Here is a 26,376-nt window from a genome sequence, read left to right as displayed (position 1 = left end):
TATTTAGTTAATTGAACCTAAATTAACTGACTGCTGCGCGTATATAAAATAAATGAACCTGGGCGTTTAATTAAAGACCCTGTTAGGTGGAAAAGATATTAGAAGTAAATTTTAGTTCAAATAACAAGTTTAAATCAAATAATTTTGGCGCTTAAAAATACAACTTTAGGGAACTCCGTATAATTGCTTAAAATTTAGTTAATTTAATCTCAATTAATTGACTATAATGAAAACACCTGATTGGTCAAGCATAACACTAGGCAACTCTGCTTAATTGAGAGAAAATTACTTAATTGAATCTCAATTAATTGGCTTCAAAACATCATGAAAACAGTTAATTGGCTAAATTAAATTATATAAAATCTTTTTATATTTTTATATCGATAAAAAAACTGAATAATATCTTCTTTTAATGACTCATATATTTTGTTTCTAACTGTCTTATTTTAATGTAGCCATTAAGAGCTATATAAGCAATTAAGCGGGGCATACTGCACATTAATGCACAGGCATATAAATATTTATTACAGTTCAATTTATAAATTAAAACTGCATTTTTTTCTTCCTTTCGACAACACAAATTAGTTGCATTTACGCAAATGACCTATAGAGCCCCCGATGTACCTTCATATGTACAACAATAGATATGTACTTAAACATACATATGTACTTATATGCAATTACAAACTTTGTTTTTGTTGGTCTCTGTATTCACTCTCTCTTATAGCGCAGCTCTTTTCTGCTTCACTCAATGTTCACCGGTTCATATTGTCCATTTGTGGGGTTTCGCATTTCAAGGTGGCGCTTTTGTTATAAATTGAAAATAGATTTGAAATTGGTATGATAAAGTCATAGGTATGTATGTACTTTGTAATAAATACCATAAAGAGAATGTCAATTGAATGGTAGCTAAAAACATGCACCAGAGAATGTATGCACATTAGGGTGGTACGTAGTTTTGCTTATAGAATTTTTGTTAAACTTGGAACTCTATAATTATTTTCTATTAATTTTAGAGTTATTTCTAGACTGTTGTAAAAAAAAACATAAGCAAAGCAATAAAAAATACAAAAAGTTATAAGTTTAACAGCTGCTTCTATTCTTAAAAATTCATTATGACATTTGCCTGTTCGATTCTACACTCTCTTAATTTTGAAAGAACAAATTTAATTGACTGATAATTACTAAAACTAACTAATCAGTGAATCAAACTGTTTAAATAAGATCATTTAGGTTAAAGTATAACAGTAAAAGGCACTACTGAAGACTTCTTATCGTGATAAACTCCCTCCCTAGTTTATTTACGTTGTCATAACATTCCTTCGATGTTATTAATTTGCAGCAATTGAACTTTAATTTACCTTATAAGTATTTTAGAAAGTTGTTTGCAATCTATTTAATTCTATAAGATACCTTTTAAAATACTAAGCTGCCACAAGCACTACAAGTGGACACTAAAACTAATAAATAATAATAAAAGAAAAAATCTGAAATAGAAAAATTATATTCTGTCTTTGTACAGAAAACTAAAATAAACTGAAGTCAAAGTTCAAGATTGCCACCAGTTTGAAAATCAAAATAAATTATAAAAAGTCTATAACATACTTTTAATGTTGTAATAGTTTAAAAAAGCTTATAACAATAAAAAAATAGAAGTGTTGCCACCTGTTTAAACTTTGAAATTCAATAATATTTATTTAATAATTATTTATTACAATATGGCTATGAAAATGAAAATATTTGATAAGCCAATAATTAATACTATTTTAGAGAATGGTTGCCATATAAAAAAATAGTATTAAATTAAATATCACAAAGAACCGGCTTTAATTAATTTTCATATTTCAATTTGCCGTCTCTTAAATTCTCTAATAAACTCTAAGTGGCCCCCCGCCACTATATAACAATACCTAAAATATACCAGTCTATTTTATGTATGTCTGTATTCCATAATGATATAATTATTTATGGTGATTATGCAGCAATTATTAATAGAAACAACTAAATAAGTGGTGAAAAGCATTTCGTTTGCATTTCAAAAATGTGGCAAGTTATTTATAGAAATACCACTCGACAACAAATACAAACAAACAAATAGAACGCGGCATGTAACTGGGGACATTTTCGGCAAACACGCATTTCAAACACATTCCAGGCATGCCAAGCATTCACACAGAATTTCGCTGAAGTACATAATTTATGTACACTATATGTATGTATATAACAATAGCAACAAAAAAATTTCCAATAATTTTCCAATAGAAAACAAAATAGTATAGAATAGGAAAAGTACCTTAGCCGCAGACGCGAGCACTCAACGCAAATGACGAATCTACTACTGTCAGACACTTTGACATTTCGGGTGTGACAAGTGGAAAAACGGCTCTCAGACATTGTGCGTTTAAGTGAAACAATAAAAAAGTACGTGTGTCTTGCAGTTCACACGCACTAAATCGCTTCGTTGAAGAATGCCAAAGTAAAAAAAAACACAAGCTGCTTGTTTTTATAATTTTAATGGATCCCCGAAAAAATCACTCAGCGTTGATTGATGATGCGCAGAAACTGAGTGGCGGTGCAGAGCGAACCTGCTGTTAATGGCCTCGCTGATCGCGGTGATCTTCGCCCAATAGAGTGGTGCTCACTGACAAATGACAAATAACGCATCACGTCAAAACAACGTAGTGCCCTAATTATGTTCGTATTAAATTGGTTTTCTGGTTTTGTTTTTTGCTGTCATATAAGTCTGACCTTTCGGGAGCGGGGCATAACCAGAGCACCGCGGCGCAGGTATTCTCCACTGTGTTCAGAGATTAAGTAGCGGTTATCGGGTCGCTGATTGTGGTCACTTCAGTACTTAACTATGCACTTCGTTAAATATATGAATATCAGTTACTCCTGAACTCCTAGCTGAACAGTTGACTGTGAAACGATCAAACTGCATTCGAAGTTGATTTATTGTTTCATATTGTAAGTGGAAGACGCTTGAAATTGCTCTGACTTTCTGTGGCAGGTAAGCGCTTAGCTAGATAAAAACAATTACAATAAGAATCTTACGGAGCATTTCAAAAGTAGTACCTTTGCTTGGTGCTAGGGGTATTGGTCCACACAAAACACACTTTAAAGGCAGAACAAATTGGTTTTCACATATATTTTTTTATTCTTTGGCTGGCTTTGAGATTTTTTGTTTAGCAAATCTATTGATTTTTGCCATTGTCAATTTTGTATGTGTTCTCTTGCCAATTCGAATGAATGCTTTAAGAGAGAACATTTATTATAGCAATGACCATCTTAGTATTCAATAGTTGTCGGCTATTGGAAATATTTATCTATAGAAGTAAGGTCGAAAATTGCTTTCAAGACCGTTATGTTCTGAGAAACACATCTATCTAGAAAATTAATGATCTGTTTTATTAAAAGAAGACAGCCATATCTTTCAACTAATTAGAACGACGATTGAAAAATTGAATTTTTGAAATAAAAAAATTGGATTGAAATTTTAAAACTAAAGCAGTTAAAAAATTTTAATTCAAATTAATTTTTAATATGCATATCTTTTTTGGTATAATATAAGAGTAATGTTTAGCGAATTAAATTTTATTTGCCTAATATACGTTAGCTATTTCCATATCAACCAATGAAGAATAAATAATCGAACAAATATTTGGTATAAATTGTATAAACTGGTATAAAAAATTTGGTAGTTAATTTTTTTTTTATCTGCTATGTATCACTATGTTCCTAGCCTTACTCAGCACTTCAGCAACAACAAGCAGCGTTTTTCCCTCACGTCTGCTGACAACACTATACCCATATGTGAAGTGCCTCTGCGGCCATGTGTATATACTTATGAAAGCATTTAGTCAGACTGCCTGCCTACTACATTCCTGACTAAAGGTACCTGCGGTGTGCATCTCAGCATGCGCTACTTTTACAATTACAATTACAGTGAAGAGTCGCTAAGTCTATGCGCCGACCTGCCTCAGTCGAGCATCTGTTGTTACTTGCAACACACATAAGTACCGTACACGCGTTGCAGCTGTGACGACCTCACTTAAGTTACTTACTTGCCTAAGCATTTTTCTAGTGAGTTAGTGATTTTAGTGTAGTACTAGCCAAAAACAAGCCGAAAAGTATAAACAACACGAAAAGCCAAATATTTGGGCGCCACAATGCGCGGTAAGTGAACAACAACCACGTACATGGGTGTGAATATCAAAAGAGAATGTGTATTTGCAAGAGTACCCAAAAATTAGTTAAGGTAGTGCATGGCAAGGCAGCCGCTCAGTCAGACATCCTTTGTGACGGTAAATTTGCGAAATACGCGCGGCATGCCACATTTTTGCAATGAAGCGACGTGTTGGCTGTGATGGCATGCATGATGTGGGTATTTGGCAAAATTGTGTAGAACTGATCGCAGAACATAAAGCATATGGTTCTTTTTAGTTTTGCAAGCAGTTCAAGTATTTTTGCAATCCCTTAGAGAATATCTCAAATATTCTGTTGTTTCAGTATAGATCTAAGGTCGAATGGAACGTTTTTGTCTTCCTCGTCACGGTGTGCAAATTTTGGTATCACTCAACTTGAAGATCGTTTGATCACGAGCGTTAAGGTGTCTCACAATGCCATTTTCCAACAAACGTAAAAGAAATATGTCATCAATCTGAGAAAATTTCAAAACTGTCAAACTGACATAAAAACGTTCCTACGAATTGTCGTCTCTCTGTGTAGAAACACAATTTAGTTCAAGTTCAGTAATATAGTTTTCGCAAGCTGAGAAGTATTTCTTCTTTTGTATAGAGAATGTTGTGATTCTGCTGTACAGAAATTCAAAAAAAAAAAAAAAAAAAATTCAAAAACTAAGAATTGCCGCGACAAAAATTGCCCGTGTGAAAACGGTCAAAGTGTTGAGAAACCGATTTAGAGATTTGAGAACTACTATCCTCTCTCTTTGGTGAACTTACTCTCCTCTCTTTTCTCCTCTCTTATCTCTGCTTTGTACTATTATTACTACTAGTTCTGAGTTTGTACCCAACTTAACTCGCGAGTAAATGTTTATTGGGTTTGGAAAGTGATTTATACTATTTTATTATGATCGCTTCAGAAAATATATTCAAAAATTATAGGTGGCGCTGGTATCAGGATAGTTATTCTTATTCTTATTTTACCTCGATTTTAACTATTGAAGGGAATAAGTCCAGATTTTTATCAATTCGAAGAATAATAATAAATTCTAGTAGTAAAACCTTGCAAGGAATAATTTTGTAAAACAATTAAGCCCGTATCTATATCATTTTAACACTCGAGAACTTTAATTAAATCGATGCATGGATTTTATGAAACTCCGAGAGCAATAATGTGTTTATATACTCTCGTAATCTCCTGTCACAATTTCAGTGAGAGGATACTCTGGAAATATCATCCAGAACATCAGAGAATATAAGGAGAATGCAACTATCTCATTAAACCCTCATTAGCGCACAACATTCGCTCATACATTACACTCACGACCGGGTCATAAATATATAAAATGTGGCTTACTCAACTTACGCTGAAAAATAGGCTATACAAAAGACGCCAGCAATTAAGAAAAAATCGCATGTGATATTTCATTTTGAGCGAAAAACGTGCGAATTACACAGTATACAAGCGCTACGTGACCAAAGAAGCGAATGCGGATCAGTGTCGGTTAAATACAAACAAATAATAATTTAAATAAAAACAAGAAATGAAAAAGAAATTAAAATCAACTCAAAAGATCTAGAAAAATTGCAAAGATTAGGGTAGTCATTGAAATGGTGGTGAAATTGCCATTAAATGCTAAAATAAACCGCGCGAAGGTGAAGGGGTTTTAGAAAAACGAAAATTTCCGCATGCCACCAAGCGGTCGCAATTGTGGGAGATTTCTAATAAATGCCGTGTTTATTTTATACAAAAAGCGACCGCTGGACCATATGCCCGAGACTAGGCAATTAAATACAAATATATGTATATATATGTATTTGTAGCTACAAATTGTATGTTGCAATTGTTTGATAGCGTGGCCACGGAATGTTTGCCATTGCAAGCGGCACGCAGGGACTGTGGATGCTGTGGCGTACGCAATATTTCAGCGCAGGCGGCAACCCACACAAATCAGTGCTAACAAGCGCAATAAAAATTAGTTTATGCGGGCAAAAAGCAAAAACAACAAAATCTAAAATATAAAAAACAACAACAATAATAACAAAAAACAATAACAGTTTAAGCCGATTGGGTTAAGTGTGATAATATAAAACAAAATGATCACACACATACATACACACAGCCATATAGAGTTGGTGTTGTTCTCACGCAGACATGTGGGCAGACGCAAAGTGAAAAGCGAAACACTCGAAAAATCAACAAACAAAACGGTAATTAAAATTGCAATCAAAAGAAACAAATATAAATTGTCGAAAAAATAGGCTTGTTTAAAATTGGGTGGTTGCGGTGTTGGAACAGGTGGTGTAAGTGTGTGGAGTACACGAAATTCAACTTAACCGCTAGCAAAGCAAGTGTTTTTGCTACGTACAAAATTCAAGAAAAGTGAAACAAATCAGAAGAAAAGTGAAATAAGTTGCACCCATACCCTGTAGGGATGCGTTTCAATCTAGTTGGGAACTAGTGATAAATTCTTATTAGTTCATGGCAACCTAAAGGTATGCTACGATTACGATTATGAGAACAGTACAATGTTGGAGATGTCGTGGGTGGAGCTACGCAGTGTTTTGGGTTCTGACAGTGGGTAATACAATGCAAAAAATATTTTAGATTATCACTAATTTATTATGACAGTTGACAGTTGTTCGATTCGTCACTTTTTAAGTTTTGGAGACTTAAAAATAATTCCTCGCGTGATTCGTCAAATTATGATTTGTTGCTATTATTTATTTAAATAAGTGGTGGAAATCCTCTAACTGTTCTATTGCTACTTGATTTATACAGTTGTTTGTTCGATTCACAGCCTTTTTCTGGTCTAATCGAAGACAGCTCGTACATACATTTTTATGCGAGCCCACGAAATAACTTTTTATACTCCGTACAATTTCGGAACTACAATAATGGTACATAGAAGGCTTCAATATCATTATAAAATCACCAAACGCTATAGTTGTATAGAACATATAGGCAAACTAGTGAAATTATGGATAAAAGGAACCACTTCTAAACCCGTACACTTTCCTACAGTGCATTTAAAAGCATACGAAAGCGTCTACAACTAGTTAAATGCACAGCTAGAAGGCAACACTTCAAGTGCAAAGAATAAATTCCAATGAAATAGTAACTTTTTTCAAATTCTTATTGCCTGCTATCCATCAAGAGTAAGCCAAATAAAAACAGAAAAATACACACGAAAAAAAAGCAAAAACAAACAAATAATAACAGCACCAAAAGCTGCATGCAAGTCGTCTGTTTGAGCCAAAAACTTGGCGGCTACCTAGTAAATTCGAAAATTCAATATTTTGTTTATAAATTTTTCGGTGGCGTACGCGTGCCGAATGCATAAACACAGGCGTGTTGTTTCACAAACTGTGCGCAGCACTTTGGTGGCGGTATAAAGACAAAAACAAACACAAACACTTACGAAAATACATATATGCATATGTATATCACTTATATATGTAAATTGTATATGTAAACTGTTCGTCGCCACAACTTTGCATTTTTGCTTTTGTTTTACTTGCCACATTCACACATACTTGCTGTGCAATAAATGTTTGTTGTTATTGTTTCAATCAAAATACAACAAAAGCAACAAATCACATTTGTTTTATACCAATTGGTATTTGTACCTCAGTGTATCGCCTACTCCTCCGCATAGATTTGTATGTGTTTCTCTATGTAAGCCTGCATTTACAGCTCTGTTTGTAAATAGTTCACACAAATCTTGGCTTTGATTTGATTTTTATTGCATTCTACGTTTCATTCAATTTCTATTTTCATGTAAATGCATGATTTTGTTTATTTGATTTGAGGCTCGGTTACGAGAATTTCTCTTACACGTTGCACAGTTGGAGGCGGTGCAACTAACAACTTGTTGTTGTTATGTCTCTAACAATGTTACAATATATTAAAAGTGCATTCCAGTGCATTGTGTATACATATGTGTTGAAGTTGTATATTATGTAGATATGTGACTTGCACAATGCATTTTGACTTGTCGAAGCGAGATATAGTTGAAATTATTATTATTATCACATATATGTATGTCATATAATCACTAGGGACGTTCTAAAGTAAAAAAAATAATTATAATTTGAATTAAATACTATACTATACTATAGGTGAAAATACAGGATATTAAATATTAAATCTACATTTCTGGTGCCGATGGGAGAAAATTGTAGGATCTAATAGTGAACACAATTTTTATTGCTCTTTGAGGACTTCTAAAAAAAATATAATATTTTTCTAATTTAAACCTCAATAAAAATCGTCCTTACTACAAGCGACGTGAAAGTTGGTTAGCCATCTCTCAAGTCAAAGTCATAGATTTCCATACAAATTTATGACGTCTAAGCAGATTTGAGATTTATTTGATATTTAACACATCTGGAATGCCACTAATCTTTCTGCAAGGGAAATTATAATTTATAAAAAATATTTTTGACTATTTTTCAAAGTTCATGGTAACGCAACACATTTTAAGTATCGCCCTAATATGCATATTTGATACTTTTTAATTATAAAAATGTTGAAAATTGTTGAATAGAAGTACAATTATTGAAATTGCATTGCCTTTGCAGCATTTATATCATCTAAAAATTATTTAAATCATTCAAATACTTGATTTGGTTTTCAGCAAACAAATTATTTTAATGGAAAACGTTAAACGAGATTTAAAATATGTTCTATACAAGATACATAACATATATTTTTAGGAAAAAAACAAAGCTTAGAAAGCAAAAGATATGTAAAGAAAAAAAAGAAATTCTTAAAAATTTTAAAATGAATTAATATGACCAATTTTGGTTTATAATTAATGAAAAAAGATTTAAATGAAAATTATTTGCTGCCAAATGCATCAAATATGGGTATGGGACATACATTTCTAATTATCATATTCTACAAGAAAACTAGAATCAAAACCGTGATAGCAATGGTGTTTTATAAGGGTTTACTAAGAAGTACAATTTTGCTTTATCAATGTAATATAAAATTACAATTAGTACAATATAATGATTATGTAATTAGCGTAATACCTAGAATTTAATGTAAGTTTCCTTAAAAAACTCTTTGAAAAGTTTATGCAATGAAAATCAGAATTGAGATAGTAATCTAAATTAATCTAAATACCATAATTAATGAAGTAATGATTACTTGTTTGTCAACTACCTTAAGTACGACCTTAATTTTAAAATTAGTGCAGTAATCATTACTTTTTTGTCGAATTACGATTTAAATTTCATTATGATTACTTTATTACTTCTTTGTCAAATATTTTAATTACGACCTAAATTTCATGTTTCATGAAGTAATCATTACTTGTTTGACTATTACTTTTTGATTGCGACCTAAAACATTATGTCCTCAAGTAATCATTACTTTTTTGTCAACAACTTCAATACGGCCTATAAATTGCATGTTTAGTGAGTTTTTTGCTGATTACTTGATAAAATTTTGGCTCACACTGACAACTGTAGAGTTCAAATGGCAAAAATATCCAGAAATACTTTTAAGCAGAAATTTTTAATTATTTCCAGAAGAACCATCAATTTTAATTAAAATATCTCTAACACACTCGCCACAATTTTTTACTCGGTTATCACAACTGATCGATTTATGCGCACTTGCATGTTTATGATTTAATTTTAAATTATCTTGAGTGAAACAAACAGAACACCCAGGCATTTTTCAGATAATTATGTGGGTACATTACGAATAAATTAGCAAGATAAATGTGGCGCGCGAAGATTTAAGCGCTTTAATCACACTTCAAAGCGCTTGAAATTCGGTAATTAGTGCACAAGGTTGAGATTTTTCAAAGTGATTATTATATATACTGTATTTGTTTGTGCTAAATACTTATAGATATGTAAGAAAATGTGTTTGTGTTGTCTAAAATACAAAAATATGCCACAAAGGCATGTGTCTCAGGCGTTTTTTGCTTGTATTAAGTGGAAATGGCGTGTAAGAATGCATTTGAAATAGCCTCGTGGATGAATGATTTCATTAATAATTGAATTTTCAAGTATGCGACCGACAGTCAGCAATTAGCTGAGTAGATGTTTGAGTATAAATACATTATTGGGTGTGTTTTTCTACTCATAATTGGAGCAAATATTTTTACTATTTTTATTTAACCGAAATATTAAAAAAAAATTATTTTAATTTTTTTATTTTTATTTACAAATTTTGTATTCAATGTTTTATTTATTTTTTAATTAAAATTATTATTTTTAATTGTTTTGGTTTAACGCTTTAACATTTTTTAATATTTTTTTTAATATTATGTTTTTTTTCTTTATTTTTTTGTTATATTTTTCCACTTTTTTGGACATCTATTATATAACATTTGAGTTCAATGCACGATTTCGTTGCTTTAATATTATCGCTTGTGTGGCATAAACTGCAATAGCAATGACCACACAGGGAATACCATTTATCAATAGACCGCCTGGCCGAGCATGCCGAGACGCGGTGTAATCTGATTAACATAAATAACAAATATATACAAACTCACACACACACAGATATGCATAGCTTTCGGCGTTGATAATAGTAATAATTACTGAAATTATTGCTACGCTTGTCGCGCTTATCAGCCAAGAGGAATTGTACGGAAAGAACAAAAACAAAAACAAAAATAAATGAATAACTGCAACCAACTACCGCGCTACGCTTTCTTACCACCACTTAGCAACAACAAATTATTAATTCTTTCGGTTTTTATCGGTCACTGCACGCTTTATAAACTCTAATTCGTTGGTGTAGATGGCATTCCTTGGGAGCATGCGCAACGTCATTAACATTGCTGCCACTGGTCTTACATGGTGCTGTTGTCTAACGCGATTAATTCCCTTCCATTTCACGGTCTTGTGTACTTTGATAAAACTTATGCAACTTAGGTGCACACTTATCTGTCTTGGCGGGCCAAAGAAACAGGTGCACAGTGGATGTGTGCATTTGTTGCAAGCATTAGAATCATTATCAGCAAGTTGAATGTCATTGTCGCATCAGCAGTTTAGCTGTACACAGCGAGAAATTAAAGTTGGAATTTATAATTTTCTTCAAAAAAATTTAAAATATTTAAAGTTTAGTATTTTTCTTTAATTGTATTTCAAAAAGTATTCCAGAAACTTTTATATTTTTGTTTGTTTTTAATTTTGTTGCTAATTATTATAGAATATGAAACCTGAGATTTTAAATATTTTTTTAATATTTTTTTTTTCATGAAAAAGTTTTGGAAATATAAAGAAAGGATGTAAATCAATGGTGACGACCACACAGAGCTTCAAAAAATGTTCGGCATTTTTTTATGAATAATTTGCCATACAGATTGGTCCTGAAGTAATTTATTTTTGAAAATTCCAAACAATATCAAAATTAATGTTTTTGAGAATTTTTATTATTGATTCACTGGTGATTAAGTTACTAGCTATACAAAAAGTCTAAAAACGGTGATTTGACAGCTGCTTATGACATGACGCGTCATCTACCGGAAACCAAGTATAATAGTTTTAGTTTTGGAACATATATATACATATATGTAGATTTAAAGACCTGAGCTGGAGATTTTTATGAGTGATATATAATACAAATATTACTCGGGTCTCTTGAAGGGAACTCCAAAAAAAAATCCATGACAATTTAATAACTTTCTCTTCTTATAAAACAGATTTGAGCTTAAAAGAAAATATTTTTTCATGAATATACCAAATATAAACCCATAAGATAGTTCGCGTTTATATGAAATTATTTCTTCAATCTGGCAATACAAATTTGACTTAATTTGAAAAAGGCAACAAGTACATTTTTTACCAAAACCTAAAACCTTAAAAACGTCAAAGTAAAAACAAAATAAGATGGCAAGCGCATTTGTGCCAGCGAAATGCACATTAATGCGAAATTAATCCGCGAAAAGCAACATTTGCCAGGGAGTTGCAAAAAATTTAGCTGCAAATTATGTAATCGGCTAAAAGCCGGATTGACAGGCGAGGAGCAAAGGCAGCGATGACTGCATAAGAGGAACACAGGGAGTTAAGTACGCAAAAAAGCAAAAACAAAAATGAAACAACAACAAATTGTATAAGCAATCTCAGCAACAAATGTAAATCCCAAAAGCAATTCAGCGCTCAATGCCGCTTGTCACACCGCGCGCAGGTGCAGCAGCATCCACAGCCTCTGATGGCGATGACGATGACGACTGCCCAACTGGCTGACTGCCTGACTGACTTACTGACATCCAAAGTTAATGCAAACGAATGCGAAAAGCTGACGGCATGAAATGATTTGACGTGCAAATAAGCGAGTTGCTGGTCGCACAAGCGCACACGCCGCGCTGAGGGTGGGAGACGCGCTGCTAGTGACGCGGCGGCACCGACAGCAGCTTGGTGACTGCGGTTTTTCGCGCAAAACTTTTCGTTTGTGGTGCATTGATGAGTGAGTGTGCGCTTGTCATCAACAGATGATTGCGGTGGCAGCAACAGCAGCAGCAGCTTTGGCAGTTCATAGATGCACAGACACAACTTCTATATATAAATACATATATCCTATTTGTTTGTTTTTGTTTGTGTTGTTCGTGTGAATTGCAGTTTTTTGTTTAATTTTTCTCTTGTTTTACTACGAATATGTATTTTGAGCGCTGTAAATTCGCCGCTGTTGCTCTTGTGGTTTAGTTGGTCTGCGGTGTTTATTGCCGCGGCGGCAACAACAGCACATCCACTGTTGCTGCGGTTTAATAACGCTAATGTCATTTCAATTAAATTGACAAAGAATGATTAAATGTTTATAAACATGTGTACACAGGTATGTGTTGTTGTGCCCATAATTGATTAATTGACTGACTGGCTGATTGACTGCCTGACGGACTAACTGAATTCTCGCTTTGCTGACACACGGCAAATGCCCGAAATGACAGTTAACTGTCTAACCAATTCAGACGAGCTGACTGACCGACTGACTGACTGACTGACTGACTTGCTGATTGTACGCGTGACTGCATTTCCATTTAGACACCGGTGTTAATGATCGCCTCCGCAGTTGATTTTCCCAGCAAACACACACATACACATATCTAAAATAATTGCATGATATATGGCGATTTCCACGTGTGGGATTTTTTTTATTGAAATCCAAATGAATGGCATTGCAAATCGCCAGTTGCAGCTTTAATTAAACTTTTTCTTGCACCAGCCATTACGAGTGCAGTGCGATTCTTTGTTAGACCATACTCTCGTTGTGTGGGTACACGTTTTGATGATTTATTTAGCTGACTATTTGCAATTTAATTCAATTATCAACGTTTTGCGATTCAATTTTTAAATTAATAAATAATAGTTTGAGCGATGTGCCGCGGTTTAAATGGCAGGCGATTGTGTTATCTTAATTTAACAAAAAAAAAAGCAACAAAATATTTTTAATAAAAAAATTTAAAAAAAAAATCTTTTTTAATTAAATTTTATTGTTTATAATTAAACCTTTTTATAACCTTTTTTAAAATTTATTAATAAATATCTCTGACTTATAATATGTGTTTAATAAAATAGTATCTTTTAAAGGATTTTTTTGTAAAAAAATTAATTTTGCTTCATTATAGTTTCTTTAATGATAAATAAAAGAATTTATTTTTTTACTAAAAAATTTAAATTTTTTTTTATAAATTATAAAATTATTTCTTCTTATAATTTTATAAATAAAGAAAAGTCAATGATGATTAAAACATAATAATAACTATTTATGTTTTTTATTTTTTTTTTTCAACTAAATAATAAAATATATAAAAATAAAAAGGTATAATAAAAAATTATATTGAATAAAAAAATTATTCGTTTCATAAAAGGTTAAGTAAGGTACAAAAATGAAAATCAATTTAATAGTATTTTTTAATAAATTATATAGATTTTTTAAATAAAATACTTTTAAAAGAAACATTTCTGATTTATAATTTTTATGAAATAAAATTATATTTTTCAAATCAAATAAATACTAACAAAAAATATTTTTTTTTATTTTTTTTAATTTCGTGTTATTTTAAATTTTTTTATATAAAACTAAATAATCTTAAATAATTTTTTCTTCATACAGAATTTATATGTTTACCTTAAATTAAATAATAAATTTTTCTACTAAAAATTACTTTTCCCTCTGTATTCACACATCCGTTCCAAAACTTACCACTTTTATTGTTTGACAGCCCGAAAATTGTTTAATTTACACATGCGTCCACAAATACATACAAACATACAAATATATATAAGTTAACAACAACCGTTATGTGATCAACAAGTTCAACAACATTGCATTTAGCAGAACGGGCTTGCATAATCGAGCCACAGCTGCTGACAGCTAGTGCAGAAGAGTGGTGGTGACGGTGCTGCAACTGATGGCAGCAGTGTTGATGCGCCTTTGTCAGTGGTAAAAGATGAGCTTTTGACATTCTCAGAATTTTGAATTTGAATTGCTGACATTGCAGAGAGTAAAATAAAAGTTGAAAATATACATTTCAACATTTGTACATACATGCAAACATATTAAAACCTGTAAACCATGCATTGGTCAGATTTATTCTAAGCCAAAACTGGTACTTTGCGGTATAAAACAGAAGTATTTCCGAATAGAACCGATTTGCACAAATAATAAAGCGATTATTCTATTGTAGTGAGTTTAGTTTTCTTAATACTCTCTATATTGAAGACAAAACTAGTGACCTTAATTCATTTTTGAACTAGTATGATACATACTAGTCTATTTTTAAACTGAATCTGCCTATTAAGCTTGGTTTCATCCCACATTTATTTTTTAGTTTATTTAACTACTGGGTTTATGGGAAAATAAAATTACGAAATAGCTTTGAAGAAACATATGAAAAGAAAGTTACTTAACCACTGAAGTGTCTTCTCAAAGCATAAAACCAAACTTATATCATTTCCTGTTGCGTTTTACTACCAAAAATACACATCCAATGTTTCTCTTGTGTTTACTCTATATTATTTACATACGTACATATATAGAAATGTACTTCAAGAACGGTTCGAAAAGCATTTCAAGTCGCTGGCTGACAACTGTTGACGTTGCTGATGAAAATTTACCGTTTCTTGTTAACTTTTTCATTGTTTTTGTAGCAACTGTATTTCCTATGTCTTTTGTATCTCACAAAAGACTGAAACAATAAAAATAAGAAAGATAGAAAAACAGACAGAAAAAAAGTATAACAGCTGCTTTTAGTTGACTAGACCAAATTATAAAGCAAATATACAGCTGTGTTTGGCTTAATAGAAACGTTATGTACCGTTTGGTTATACTAATGTACACTTCGGATGCAACTGGGTTAGGGAAGCTGGTATAAAAATTATATTTTTACAACTAAGTCGAATAGTCAAATAGAATGTGTGTTTCTCTAAGCTCTAAAGCTGCAAGTGCGGTGGTAAGCGTAAGTTTGGCCTATAGTCTTAGGTTACCTTCTATTCGATTTGAAAAGCTGTCAAGTATCAATCAAGTATTATTCTCCACAAAAAGTATACTGATTAACCTTAATTTAGTCAATTAGTGGACCATTTGTTAATTTACTCAATTAAAAGGAAGTGTGAAATGTCGTCACAAGATTTTAATATAAATATATTTTTAACTTAGTCAATTAGTTAGTTAGTTTAGTCAATTAGCATTTTAAAAAGCTATCGAGTCTAATTCTTTACTAAGAAGACACTGTTTGACCTTAATTTGGTCAATTAATACACCATTAGTATATATATGATACTTAAGTAAAAGGATGTCTGGAACATCATGTTTGTAAACCTATTTTTTAATTTAGTCAATTAGTAAATTTAGTAAATTAGTTAATTTATTCAATTAATGGTTTGGTACACCGTAGTCTAAATTTTAACCTGCCTGAGGTGAATCTAATCAAATTCGATCAGAAAACGATATTTTTTCCGAATTGAGCAACGTTTTTACTAAATAACTTCGTAATTTAGACTTAATTGAGCTTAAATTTACTTAAAAAATTTCAATAAAATTTCCCTTTAAAATTTCTATAAATAAATAAAATAAGGGAATGAGAAAGGTTAAACCAATATGAGCTTACCTGCACCGTAAGCATTGACTTAATTAGCGCCACTATAAGCGCAGTTACCTTAATTAAAGCGAGCAATATTCAAAAATTTATATAATTTAGTTCAACTAGCTGCCGTTTATAATAAACCCACTCAGTTAAAATACCTGTTAGTATCTCATAAGCATTGATTACTCAAGAATGCAAGCTACACCTTTAAGCCAGAGTTAAATTAAGATTTCCATCGAGCAAATTAAATGGCAATAAAGCAAATAATTACTATAAATAATCCAGTACTAACTGCTACCAATTTTGTCTTTTACAATTGCAGATCAAGCAACTTTCAAGAAACCACATTAACAAGAACAACAACAAGTTGAGCGACGCTGCCGCAATATATAAGATATTTAAATGTGCTACAACAGCAACAACGTGAAATTATAGCGACACCGCACACAACGAACACATGCCATGATTACGAGAATACAGGCAACAGCAAAAATAACCAGAGTAATAACAACTACACCTACATGTAACGGATCTAAGTCAAGAGCAATGCAACAGCACACGAAAACAGCGAATTTAACGACCACCACAACAACAGCAGCTGGTCTGAAGCAAAAACACACGACGTCACATACGATGACCACCACAACGACGAGGGCTAGGCGCGCTGCAACAACACTACGACGCTGTAGCCTGGCCGCTTTGCAGGTGTTGGTGCTCGTCTGCGCCTTGCCACCGCCCTTGCAACCGTTGCGCTTGTCGCCGCAACATTGGTCGGGGGCCGTCGAGGCGTTGCCGATCACCTCGAAGCCCATCGAGGGAACCGCTGAAAATCTGGCCTGGCAGGCGTGGCTCATGTTGCCGCCCGAACAGAAGCAATTGGAGAAATCGCGTAAAGTCACACCGAAATCGATATTTTCGCTGCCGTTCCGCGACTGTCCGCCCGGCCATCAGCTCTTCCAGTCACGCTGCATACCAACCGTGAACATCAATCAGAGCGACTTGTTGACACAGCAGGTGTTGGGCTTGTTTGGCGGTAGCGATGCGGGCGGTACGGGCGCAACGGGCAACGACAATGCCTACGAAATCGATTACGGTGACGAGGAGTACGATCTGGGTTTGGGTGAAGGCGAACCGGTAATGATGTACGAAGCGCCGCAGCCCTACAACGGTGGCTTTGTGGTGGGCGCGAGCAATACACAGCAGCCGCCGGCGCGTGATGAGCCGTTGAAATTCAATCTGTTTGAGCAAAAATTTCCAACCAATGATTATGAAGCGGATATTAGCAGTGGCGCGATGGAGGGCAGTGGTGGCGCGCGGCCATTGACGGAATTGCTGGCCTCGAATGGTTCGGAAGGTGAGCGCGTTGGCGTGGTCGGCAATGACAATGATGCTGGCGCGGCATTTTTCAACTCAACACAATTTTTGGATGCAGTGCAAGGATTTTTTCAACGGCATGAGAGCGAAAGCAATGCAACAGTAGCGACGGCGGCGGGGAGTAATGCCAACACCACGGACCACAATATTCGCGCAGTGAATGGCACTCAAGTGCTGGCTGATTTGTCTGTGGCCGGCAGCAATGTGTCGACATTCGAAGTCGGCGATATCGATGCGATTATATTGCCTGCCGTGGGCGCGGGCACCACCGCAAAAACGGCGGTGAGCGGTCATGCTGGTGACCTTGAACCGCAGCGCATATCACTTTTCAAGGATGACAGCAGCGTACACCTGGTTACAACGGTAATTGCACAGCCAGCCAGTGACAGGCGCAGCGATGGTGAAGGCGTGGATGCTGGCGATTTGGTGGCGGCAGCGCAACAACAAGAAGAGAGCGTAACACAATTTTTACGCGCCGATGCGCTCTTGCCCTTGAGCAGTGCAGCGCCTTACATTACCACAACAGCAACAGCAGCAACAACAACTACAGCAACTACTTTAAACACACACGCTGCTGGTCATGCACCAGAAACGCTGCCAATGGAGGCCAAAGATGAGCACCCACGCAGCGTGACAACGCAAAATGCGACGACTGCAGTGAACAATACCGACGCGCAGGAGACGAGTTTCATAACCACAACCGAACCTGAGGGCACTACAAACTTTCAAATCGACGAAACAACCGTGATAGAGGCGCAAGATGTTGGTGACACCGTAGCAGCGGAGAGCAACCTCTCGCTGTTGGAGGCGATTTCGCAGCAACAACAATTGGAGCTTGAAAAATCGAAAGCTACGGATGTGGAAGATGTCCCGCCGTCCACAACTACTCTGCTGTTGGACGCAAACAATGAAGAGACAACAGTTGCTGGCGACAATCAAACAACGGAAAGTAAGACAATAGTTTACGAAACGAGTGAGACAAGCGAAACAACAACACAGCAGCATGCAGCCGAAGAGCGCGCCGATACAGCAGAGACGACAACAGTACAACCGTTACCCAGTGCAGGCGCAGCGCCAGCAAGACTACACGCCTCAATTACACCACAAGGTATGGCAGCCAGCACGCCGAGTACATACCGGTTTCGCAACACACCCACCGTCGCCGCCGCAGCCATCACTCCCATCCAGCTGCCATCGACAACCAGCGCCGCACACAAACAAGTCTCGAGCGTTGTCACCACAGTCGTACCGCAGACCGCGGAGTTGCTTGCTGTCGGTGAGGAGGCGACGACGCGTGTCAGCGTCGACAGCGCGATCGTGAGTGATGTACCGAGGAGTGCCAACACTAACAACAACGACGATGATTTAGTGAATGTTGTCGCGGCCAGCATCAACAGCGACATCGATAATGACAGCAATAAGTATAAAAATGCAGAGCTTGCGGAGGCCGGCGTAAATATCGCGCAAGAATTGCAAATGATTAATGAATTGGTGAAGGGCAATCGACAGGCGACCGCGACAAAAATGGCAGCTACACAGACAACAGAAACTGCAGCAGTGACAACAGCAACTGCGGAGACAACAGTGCAAAGTACAACAACGCTGTCAGCCGCAAGTGTGCCCAGTTTGGAGGTGCAGAAATCCGCAAACGCGGCAGAGCAAGAACAGGACAAGAGCGTGAGCGGTGCGGCAGCGTTTGAGGTGCGACAAGACGTTGACGGTGCAACAACAACAGCAGCAGCAACAACAACAACACAACAAGTGACTGATGCATCTACCATGAACGAGTCTTCGTCGCCTGCGGCAAGCAGTAGCGAAATCGTCACACCAACAACAGCAACAACAACAACCGCACAATCACTCTCATTGACTAAAATGGAAAGTGCAAATCAACGCGCCGAATCCACAACAGTAGAAAATGCGCAAATCATCGAGACGTCAAGTAAGCAACCGCGCGACGAGCTCAAGACTCCAAAATCGAGCGCAGAACCTGACTTTGAGACCGAGGCCACGGCGACAGATACAGAAGTTTTCGCCGCAACGACGCTTTGGTCGCGGATTATGCCCATCTTTGGTTTTGGCGGCAGTGCCTCAGTTGCAGACGTAGCAGAATCAACAACAACAACAACAGCGGTGGCGGAGAGCACTTCAATCGGTAGTATTAGTAGTAATAATAGCAGTATCAGTAGAAGTAGTAGTAGTAGTAGTAGTAGTAGTAGTAGTAAAAGTAGTTTAAGTGAAAAAAGCAGCAGTATGGATAACAGCAACAACAATAACAACAATATAATTATTAACAACAAATCCGATTTCGATACGCCCACTCGTCGAAATAGCAAAATTATACGTATCGATCACTTTAGTGACAATACTGTAGCGACAGCAGCAACAACAACAAACACTTTAGAAGATACAGCAGCAGCAATAGCAAAAACCACAGATGACTTCGCTATAGCGCCGGATGAGCACGAACCCATGTCACAGTCGGCCTATTGGTGGTTACCCGCCAATTGGCGCCTCAATCGCGGCACGACCGAAGAGCAACCGCTGCTCTTCCGCTTGTGGTCCGCCTTTCCCGAAAGCCAAATGAAAACCAAAGTTAGAACATAATCACCCCAGTTAGTTGCTTCCCACAGCAATGTCCACTCATTTAGAGTGGAATTGCGTATGGAAATTGGCGATAGAAATTGTGTTTAGTAAAATTTTTAAATACTTGGAAGCTTTAAAAGCTTCCGAAATTCGGAGTCGCAAAAGAAGCGGGCCAAGCTGTCATTAAATGGGGCGGGGTTAGTTTTTCCCAAGAGCACTCGTACAAATTACATACACAAACCACACTAGAAAACAACAACAACAATAACAAAGAAATAATTAACATAACGCTTAGTGAAATAGAGACCAATGCAATGAACGTGTAAAAAAATAGACAATTTTTTAATAGTGAAATACAGTTAAATTTGTAGTAGAAAAATTTTACGAGGGCATGCGGAGAGGGGTGCTAGAGAACGCGGCTATGGGAATTAGGCGGCGCCAAAGAATATGCGCGAAATTCGAGGTTATCTCTGTGGCACCAAAATTGGTAGAAAATATGAAAGCTTTTGAGCTTGGAGCCTGCGAGCTTTGTAACCTTAAGGTGGAAAACATTTGTTCAGTGCTTCAGCTCAAAGTACGTTTGCTTTTAGATGTTTCTGCGTAAGTGTAAGCGCTAGTTAATCGTTAGAGAATTGTGCTAACAGAGCTTTTCGTAACGCTTTAATGTAATGATAAAAGCTCATAGTTTTACGAAGTTCTAATATAATTTTGAAATTGTGCAGAAACCAAAAACGTTCATTGATTAAAGTTGAAGCACTAGTGAAAGCTGCAAATAGCATTACTTGCTAAGCGTGCTAACTGCGCTAATATAATATTTGTGTCTAATAATTTTAGAAGACCGTATCATAGAGCGCATTGAGTAAGTGGAAAGCTCAATTGTTCCTTAAAGCTTTATTATTAAATGTGAAAGCTCTCTGCACAGTGTAGACATAAAGCAAGTGGAAAACTTTGTCTTTGAAACATCCTTAAGGCTTTCGTAGCTTCAGGAAAAAACTAAAGTTTTAGGCTCGCTACACTACTAAGCTTTTTGCGCTAATTACGCCGTTTTATTCGAAATACTAAAATGTGTAAAATTTTTTATAATAAAATTTGTACGCGTGTCGTAAATGGCGCACCATTTAAAAACCTACCAAAGTTGCCGTTGCCGAGCGCCAATCAGTTGCTTGAAATTCGCGCTAAAGTCGAGGTTGTCTGATAAGCTTGAATGAAAAAAGGGAAAAAATCATGAACAACAACATGGTAGTAAACAAAAATATAGTAAAATATTGTATGTGCTGATGTTCTCTTGTATGTATTAAATGTTAAGCCATTGTTGCTGTTGTTATTGTATTGTTTTTGTTGCTGCTGTTATATACATTTTCGTTTTACATTACATATACTATACGACACCGAGTATATATTATCAAAATCAAAACCCATTAAAAATATTCCTTTATTTTTGTATTTGTTGTAATTATACATATATAAGTAACGTACATAGTACCTAACAGTGTCATTGTTGTTGCTGCTGCTGCTGCTGCTAAAGTTTCACAAGCATGTCTCACATAAAAAACAAATGTAAGTAAGTACAACCACATGCATAACCAGAACAGAAATAAAAATATATAACGGTTTTTTATGAAACTGCACGCATTTCGTATGAGGTCATTCGCCGTTTTGCATGCCTACGAAGTTATTTGGGAAAATTTCCAAATGATTTAAAGACCGTAAAATTCTTGCAAAAACAGCATGTGAAGCTTTTATGTTTTTTCATATGAAACCATATCATGTTTTTCGTCCATACGTACATGCATATACGAGTGATTGTATATGTTTATACCTATATTAGGGTGGTTCTTCAAAAATCCAATAAGTGTATTTTTGGCAATTTTAGATGCTCAATCGATAATAGCTGGTAGAAAGATTGTGAATGGAAATTTTGTTGGCGATCGAAGGCTGTTAAGTTGTCTTAGAGGGTGTTAAAAGCTTCAAAAACCACATTTTTCTACGAAGAACAAAAAATAGATTTCATTTATCGCAGGGGATTCACAATAGTGATAACTCAGTAAGTTTGCTTTTTCAACTTCTATAAGAGTTCTAAGCTCAAATATTTCAGTAATATCCGCAAATCATCTTAGAAAATAGCTTCTTAGATTTTGGACCACTCTAATTTAATATTTTCTACCTTATATATTGTCTTCCAACACTTATGGACCACCCTAACATTATATATTCTACATAATGTCTTCTACCACTTAAGAACCACCCTAATGCATATAAGTAAGTGTTTTGCACACGTTGCCAACATTCAAATTGTCAAAAGCCAGCATCAATTCACCCACAACATTTACACACACACATACAAAAGAAATATTCGCTTGATCGCCTCAGTGTGTTTCCTTGTTTTTCGTTCTTTATCAATCAATCGGCTGCCTCCTCGACAGTGACACAAAACGGCGAATGCCATTGCAATATTTACCAAATGTGATGTAATGCAAAGTATAAGCGAATCTATTTTTTGTGTTAAGTAAACACATATGTTTTTTTTTTTAATTTTAAAGTAAAAGTAATTAATTTTGTTTATATGTAATTATTTATACAATTTACTATGTAAGTTTGTACGTATTAGATTTAAGTGCATATCTATATACTATATATTTGTACATTTATTAACTAGCATTTTAAGATTTATTATGTATTATAACAATATTCTGTGTATAAAAATATAAAAATAACTGTAAATGTCAGAATTTTAAGCAAACAAATTTATAATTAAGTAGTAAACAACACCATTAAATCCTACATGTAACTAGCGTACGCACCAAATTATTTTTTGTATAAATCTAATGAGCCCCTAAACTGTGTGTATATATAACCGCTACTAATCGAAATGGCCCGATTTTATGTGAAAGCTCAACGTATTTGTATGTGTAAGAGAGCTAGTAATGTTGTATGAAATTTATATAGAAAGGAATGCGCAGCGCTTAAGTTAGTCTATTATAACTGTTATTTATACATGTAAGTGTGTAAATTATTTTATTGCATGATACATCACATTTTGTTACAAAAAAATAAAATAAAATATGGGCGAATAAATGTTTCGCAAATACAATGAGAACTTCAAAACCATGTTCAGAGAGCTTTTGAAAAAAACTTAAAAGCATTTTCCGAACATCTTTTATGAGGCTTGCAATTTCAAACAAAGTTATGTTGATACTGACTATACCATAAATTAAATAAAAAAAGCTTAAAAAATGGTGACAGCTTTGAAGTAAATTAAAGTATAACACTAAAGAAGAAAGCTGAAAAAAATTGAAAGCTTTCAATAAAATAAAAACTTACAACAGTGTGAAAGCTTTATGATTTAAGTGAAAGCTTAACTGAACGTGCCTGGTTTAAATAAAATGTAAAAAACGCTAAAGAACATCAAATTGGGTCACCAAAGCTCGCGCTAAGCAAAGTGAAAAATAATGATTAAAACTAACGGGTGATTTTTTTGAGGTTAGGATTTTCATGCATTAGTATTTGACAGATCACGTGGGATTTCAGACATGGTGTCAAAGAGAAAGATGCTCAGTATGCTTTGACATTTCATCATGAATAGACTTACTAACGAGCAACGCTTGCAAATCATTGAATTTTATTACCAAAATCAGTGTTCGGTTCGAAATGTGAAATCCGCTTTTTTATCGACAAATTTTGTTCAGCGATGAGGCTCATTTCTGGTTGAATGGCTACGTAAATAAGCAAAATTGCCGCATTTGGGGTGAAGAGCAACCAGAAGCCGTTCAAGAACTGCCCATGCATCCCGAAAAATGCACTGTTTGGTGTGGTTTGTACGCTGGTGGAATCATTGGACCGTATTTTTTCAAAGATGCTGTTGGACGCAACGTTACGGTGAATGGCGATCGCTATCGTTCGATGCTAACAAACTTTTTGTTGCCAAAAATGGAAGAACTGAACTTGGTTGACATGTGGTTTCAACAAGATGGCGCTACATGCCACACAGCTCGCGATTCTATGGCCATTTTGAGGGAAAACTTCGGAGAACAATTCATCTCAAGAAATGGACCCGTAAGTTGGCCACCAAGATCATGCGATTTAACGCCTTTAGACTATTTTTTGTGGGGCTACGTCAAGTCTAAAGTCTACAGAAATAAGCCAGCAACTATTCCAGCTTTGGAAGACAACATTTCCGAAGAAATTCGGGCTATTCCGGCCGAAATGCTCGAAAAAGTTGCCCAAAATTGGACTTTCCGAATGGACCACCTAAGACGCAGCCGCGGTCAACATTTAAATGAAATTATCTTCAAAAAGTAAATGTCATGAACCAATCTAACGTTTCAAATAAAGAACCGATGAGATTTTGCAAATTTTATGCGTTTTTTTTTTTTTAAAAGTTATCAAGCTCTTAAAAAATCACCCTTTAGAGCTTTCAAAAATATGAAAATGCTGAGAACAGTGAAAGTTTACATGAAAGTGAAAAGTTTAAACCAGGAAAAGCTTAAAAAAATCTTAAATACACTGAAAACGTGAAGCAAAGCGAATGTTAAAAAAAAAGCTAAAGCATGGAGAAACTTTCAAAGTGCAGACAAAGCTTTTAACAAAGTAATAATGAAGTCTAGCTCAATGTGAGAACCTTAAGTAAAGTGAGAAGTTAAATTAAAATCAGAGCTTTTACTAAAGTGAAAGCTTAATGAAAGTGAAAAAATTAAGCTTTTCATAATAAAAATTTTCTTTGAAACAAATAATAATTTCTCTGAAACTACAAAATTGATTAATATATTCGCCGGACAATATATTAAATTTAATTTCAAAAAAGTCATAAAAAAGCTAACAATTTTACTTTAATATGCGTATTAGAGTGAAATTGAAGTGAGTTCATGAAAATATGAAAAATAATCAGCCTAATAAATGATTTAGTGCAATATTTATTTAGACAAAAAGTGCAAGTAACTGAGCTTAAGCTGCGTTTACACTTACTCACAGTAGCTTTCGAACCGCATGAAAGCTCACAAAAGCTTGTAAACAACTCCACTACAAAAACAAAGAAAAGTAAAAAAAAACAACACATACATTTACACAAATAATTAGCTTTTTGTGTGAACAGCGCTTAAATAGAATGAAGGCCAACAATTACTCAAATATTTGCTAGTTATTATTATTATTAATTTCGAATTGCATTTGCGCGCATTTGCAGTCGAATGCTAACGGTGATTTTCTGCATCACAACAATTTTTTTAGTCAGCGAAGAATTTGCAATAAATAAATATATTTCATATTTTTAGTAACAAAATGTAAAAATTAATTTAAATGAGAAAAAAATAAATCTGTTAATATAAATTATGTATAGCCATTTATTTAGCTAGCATACAAATAACGGTATAAGCTATAAATGCATGTGAATAACTGTAAAATTAATACAAAATAAAATATGCAAGGTTATACATACAACAACACTAACAACAACAATACCTTGCTATGGAGAATTATTGAAATTATTAATGATATTTTTGGTAAACCAAATTTAGATTTGGCATGCAATTTCAAACGTTTTTATTTCGAATATGCAAATTATGCGCAATATTTTCACTCCCCACCGGGTTGTACTAAGTGGAAATATTCGCAATTGTTCGACAACACTACTTAATAACTTTTCAATGCAACTATTGCTATTTTTAATAAATAATCAGAAATTCATATATATATATATGTATTTGTACTTGTATATGTGTATTTGTGTAAATAAACTAAAATATTTTTGTAAGTTTTACTATGCATCACGAATCAACGGCGACGACATTGTAAACAACACACACACACACATATTGATTTGGGTGTGTGTGTGTTGGTGCGCGCCAACCAACCAAGCAATAAATGGGCAAACGCTAATAACGTGTAACACAATATTTACAAATGAAAAGAAATAAAACGTATAAGCGTTGTTTTTATTTATGAAACACAAAATTGAAAACTGTATAAAAATGCTGTTTTATTTAACAAAGTGGCATGCAATTAAATATTTGATTACCAGCCAAGGCAGCGCTTGTGTGCGGGTAGGTATATGGAAAAAGTGGCAAATACTGGTTTTTAATAAAGAATGGAGTTGCTTATTTAATTTGAATTCATGATTTTCGATGTGCAATTTTATTGACATTGACAAAAAATTGTTGAGTTGGAAGAAAATTATTAATATTTCG

The 26,376-nt window shown here is 34.6% G+C and overlaps 2 protein-coding genes across 4 annotated transcripts in view; one reads left to right on the top strand and one right to left on the bottom strand.

Moving 5' to 3' along the window:
• Window positions 1–25,623, top strand: part of LOC105215503 (serine-rich adhesin for platelets) — a 66,691-nt gene extending 41,068 nt beyond the window's left edge. For both annotated transcript variants that reach the window (XM_054230745.1, XM_011189447.3), the window contains one exon: window positions 16,560–25,623. In XM_054230745.1, the coding sequence (XP_054086720.1) occupies window positions 16,700–20,218 (3,519 nt within the window). In that variant the 5' untranslated portion in view covers window positions 16,560–16,699 and the 3' untranslated portion in view covers window positions 20,219–25,623. The remainder of the gene's footprint in view (window positions 1–16,559) is intronic.
• The window catches only part of LOC105215500 (uncharacterized), a 465,848-nt gene that overhangs the window by 136,389 nt on the left and 303,083 nt on the right, over window positions 1–26,376 (bottom strand). The gene's annotated exons all lie outside the window — the stretch shown is intronic.

The sequence above is a fragment of the Zeugodacus cucurbitae genome, chromosome 5 (genome assembly GCF_028554725.1).
Source record: "Zeugodacus cucurbitae isolate PBARC_wt_2022May chromosome 5, idZeuCucr1.2, whole genome shotgun sequence".
In the NCBI taxonomy this organism is placed as follows: Eukaryota; Metazoa; Arthropoda; class Insecta; order Diptera; family Tephritidae; genus Zeugodacus; species Zeugodacus cucurbitae.
The sequence above is the reverse complement of the archived record's forward strand: the minus strand, read 5'-3'. Positions and strand labels throughout refer to the sequence as shown.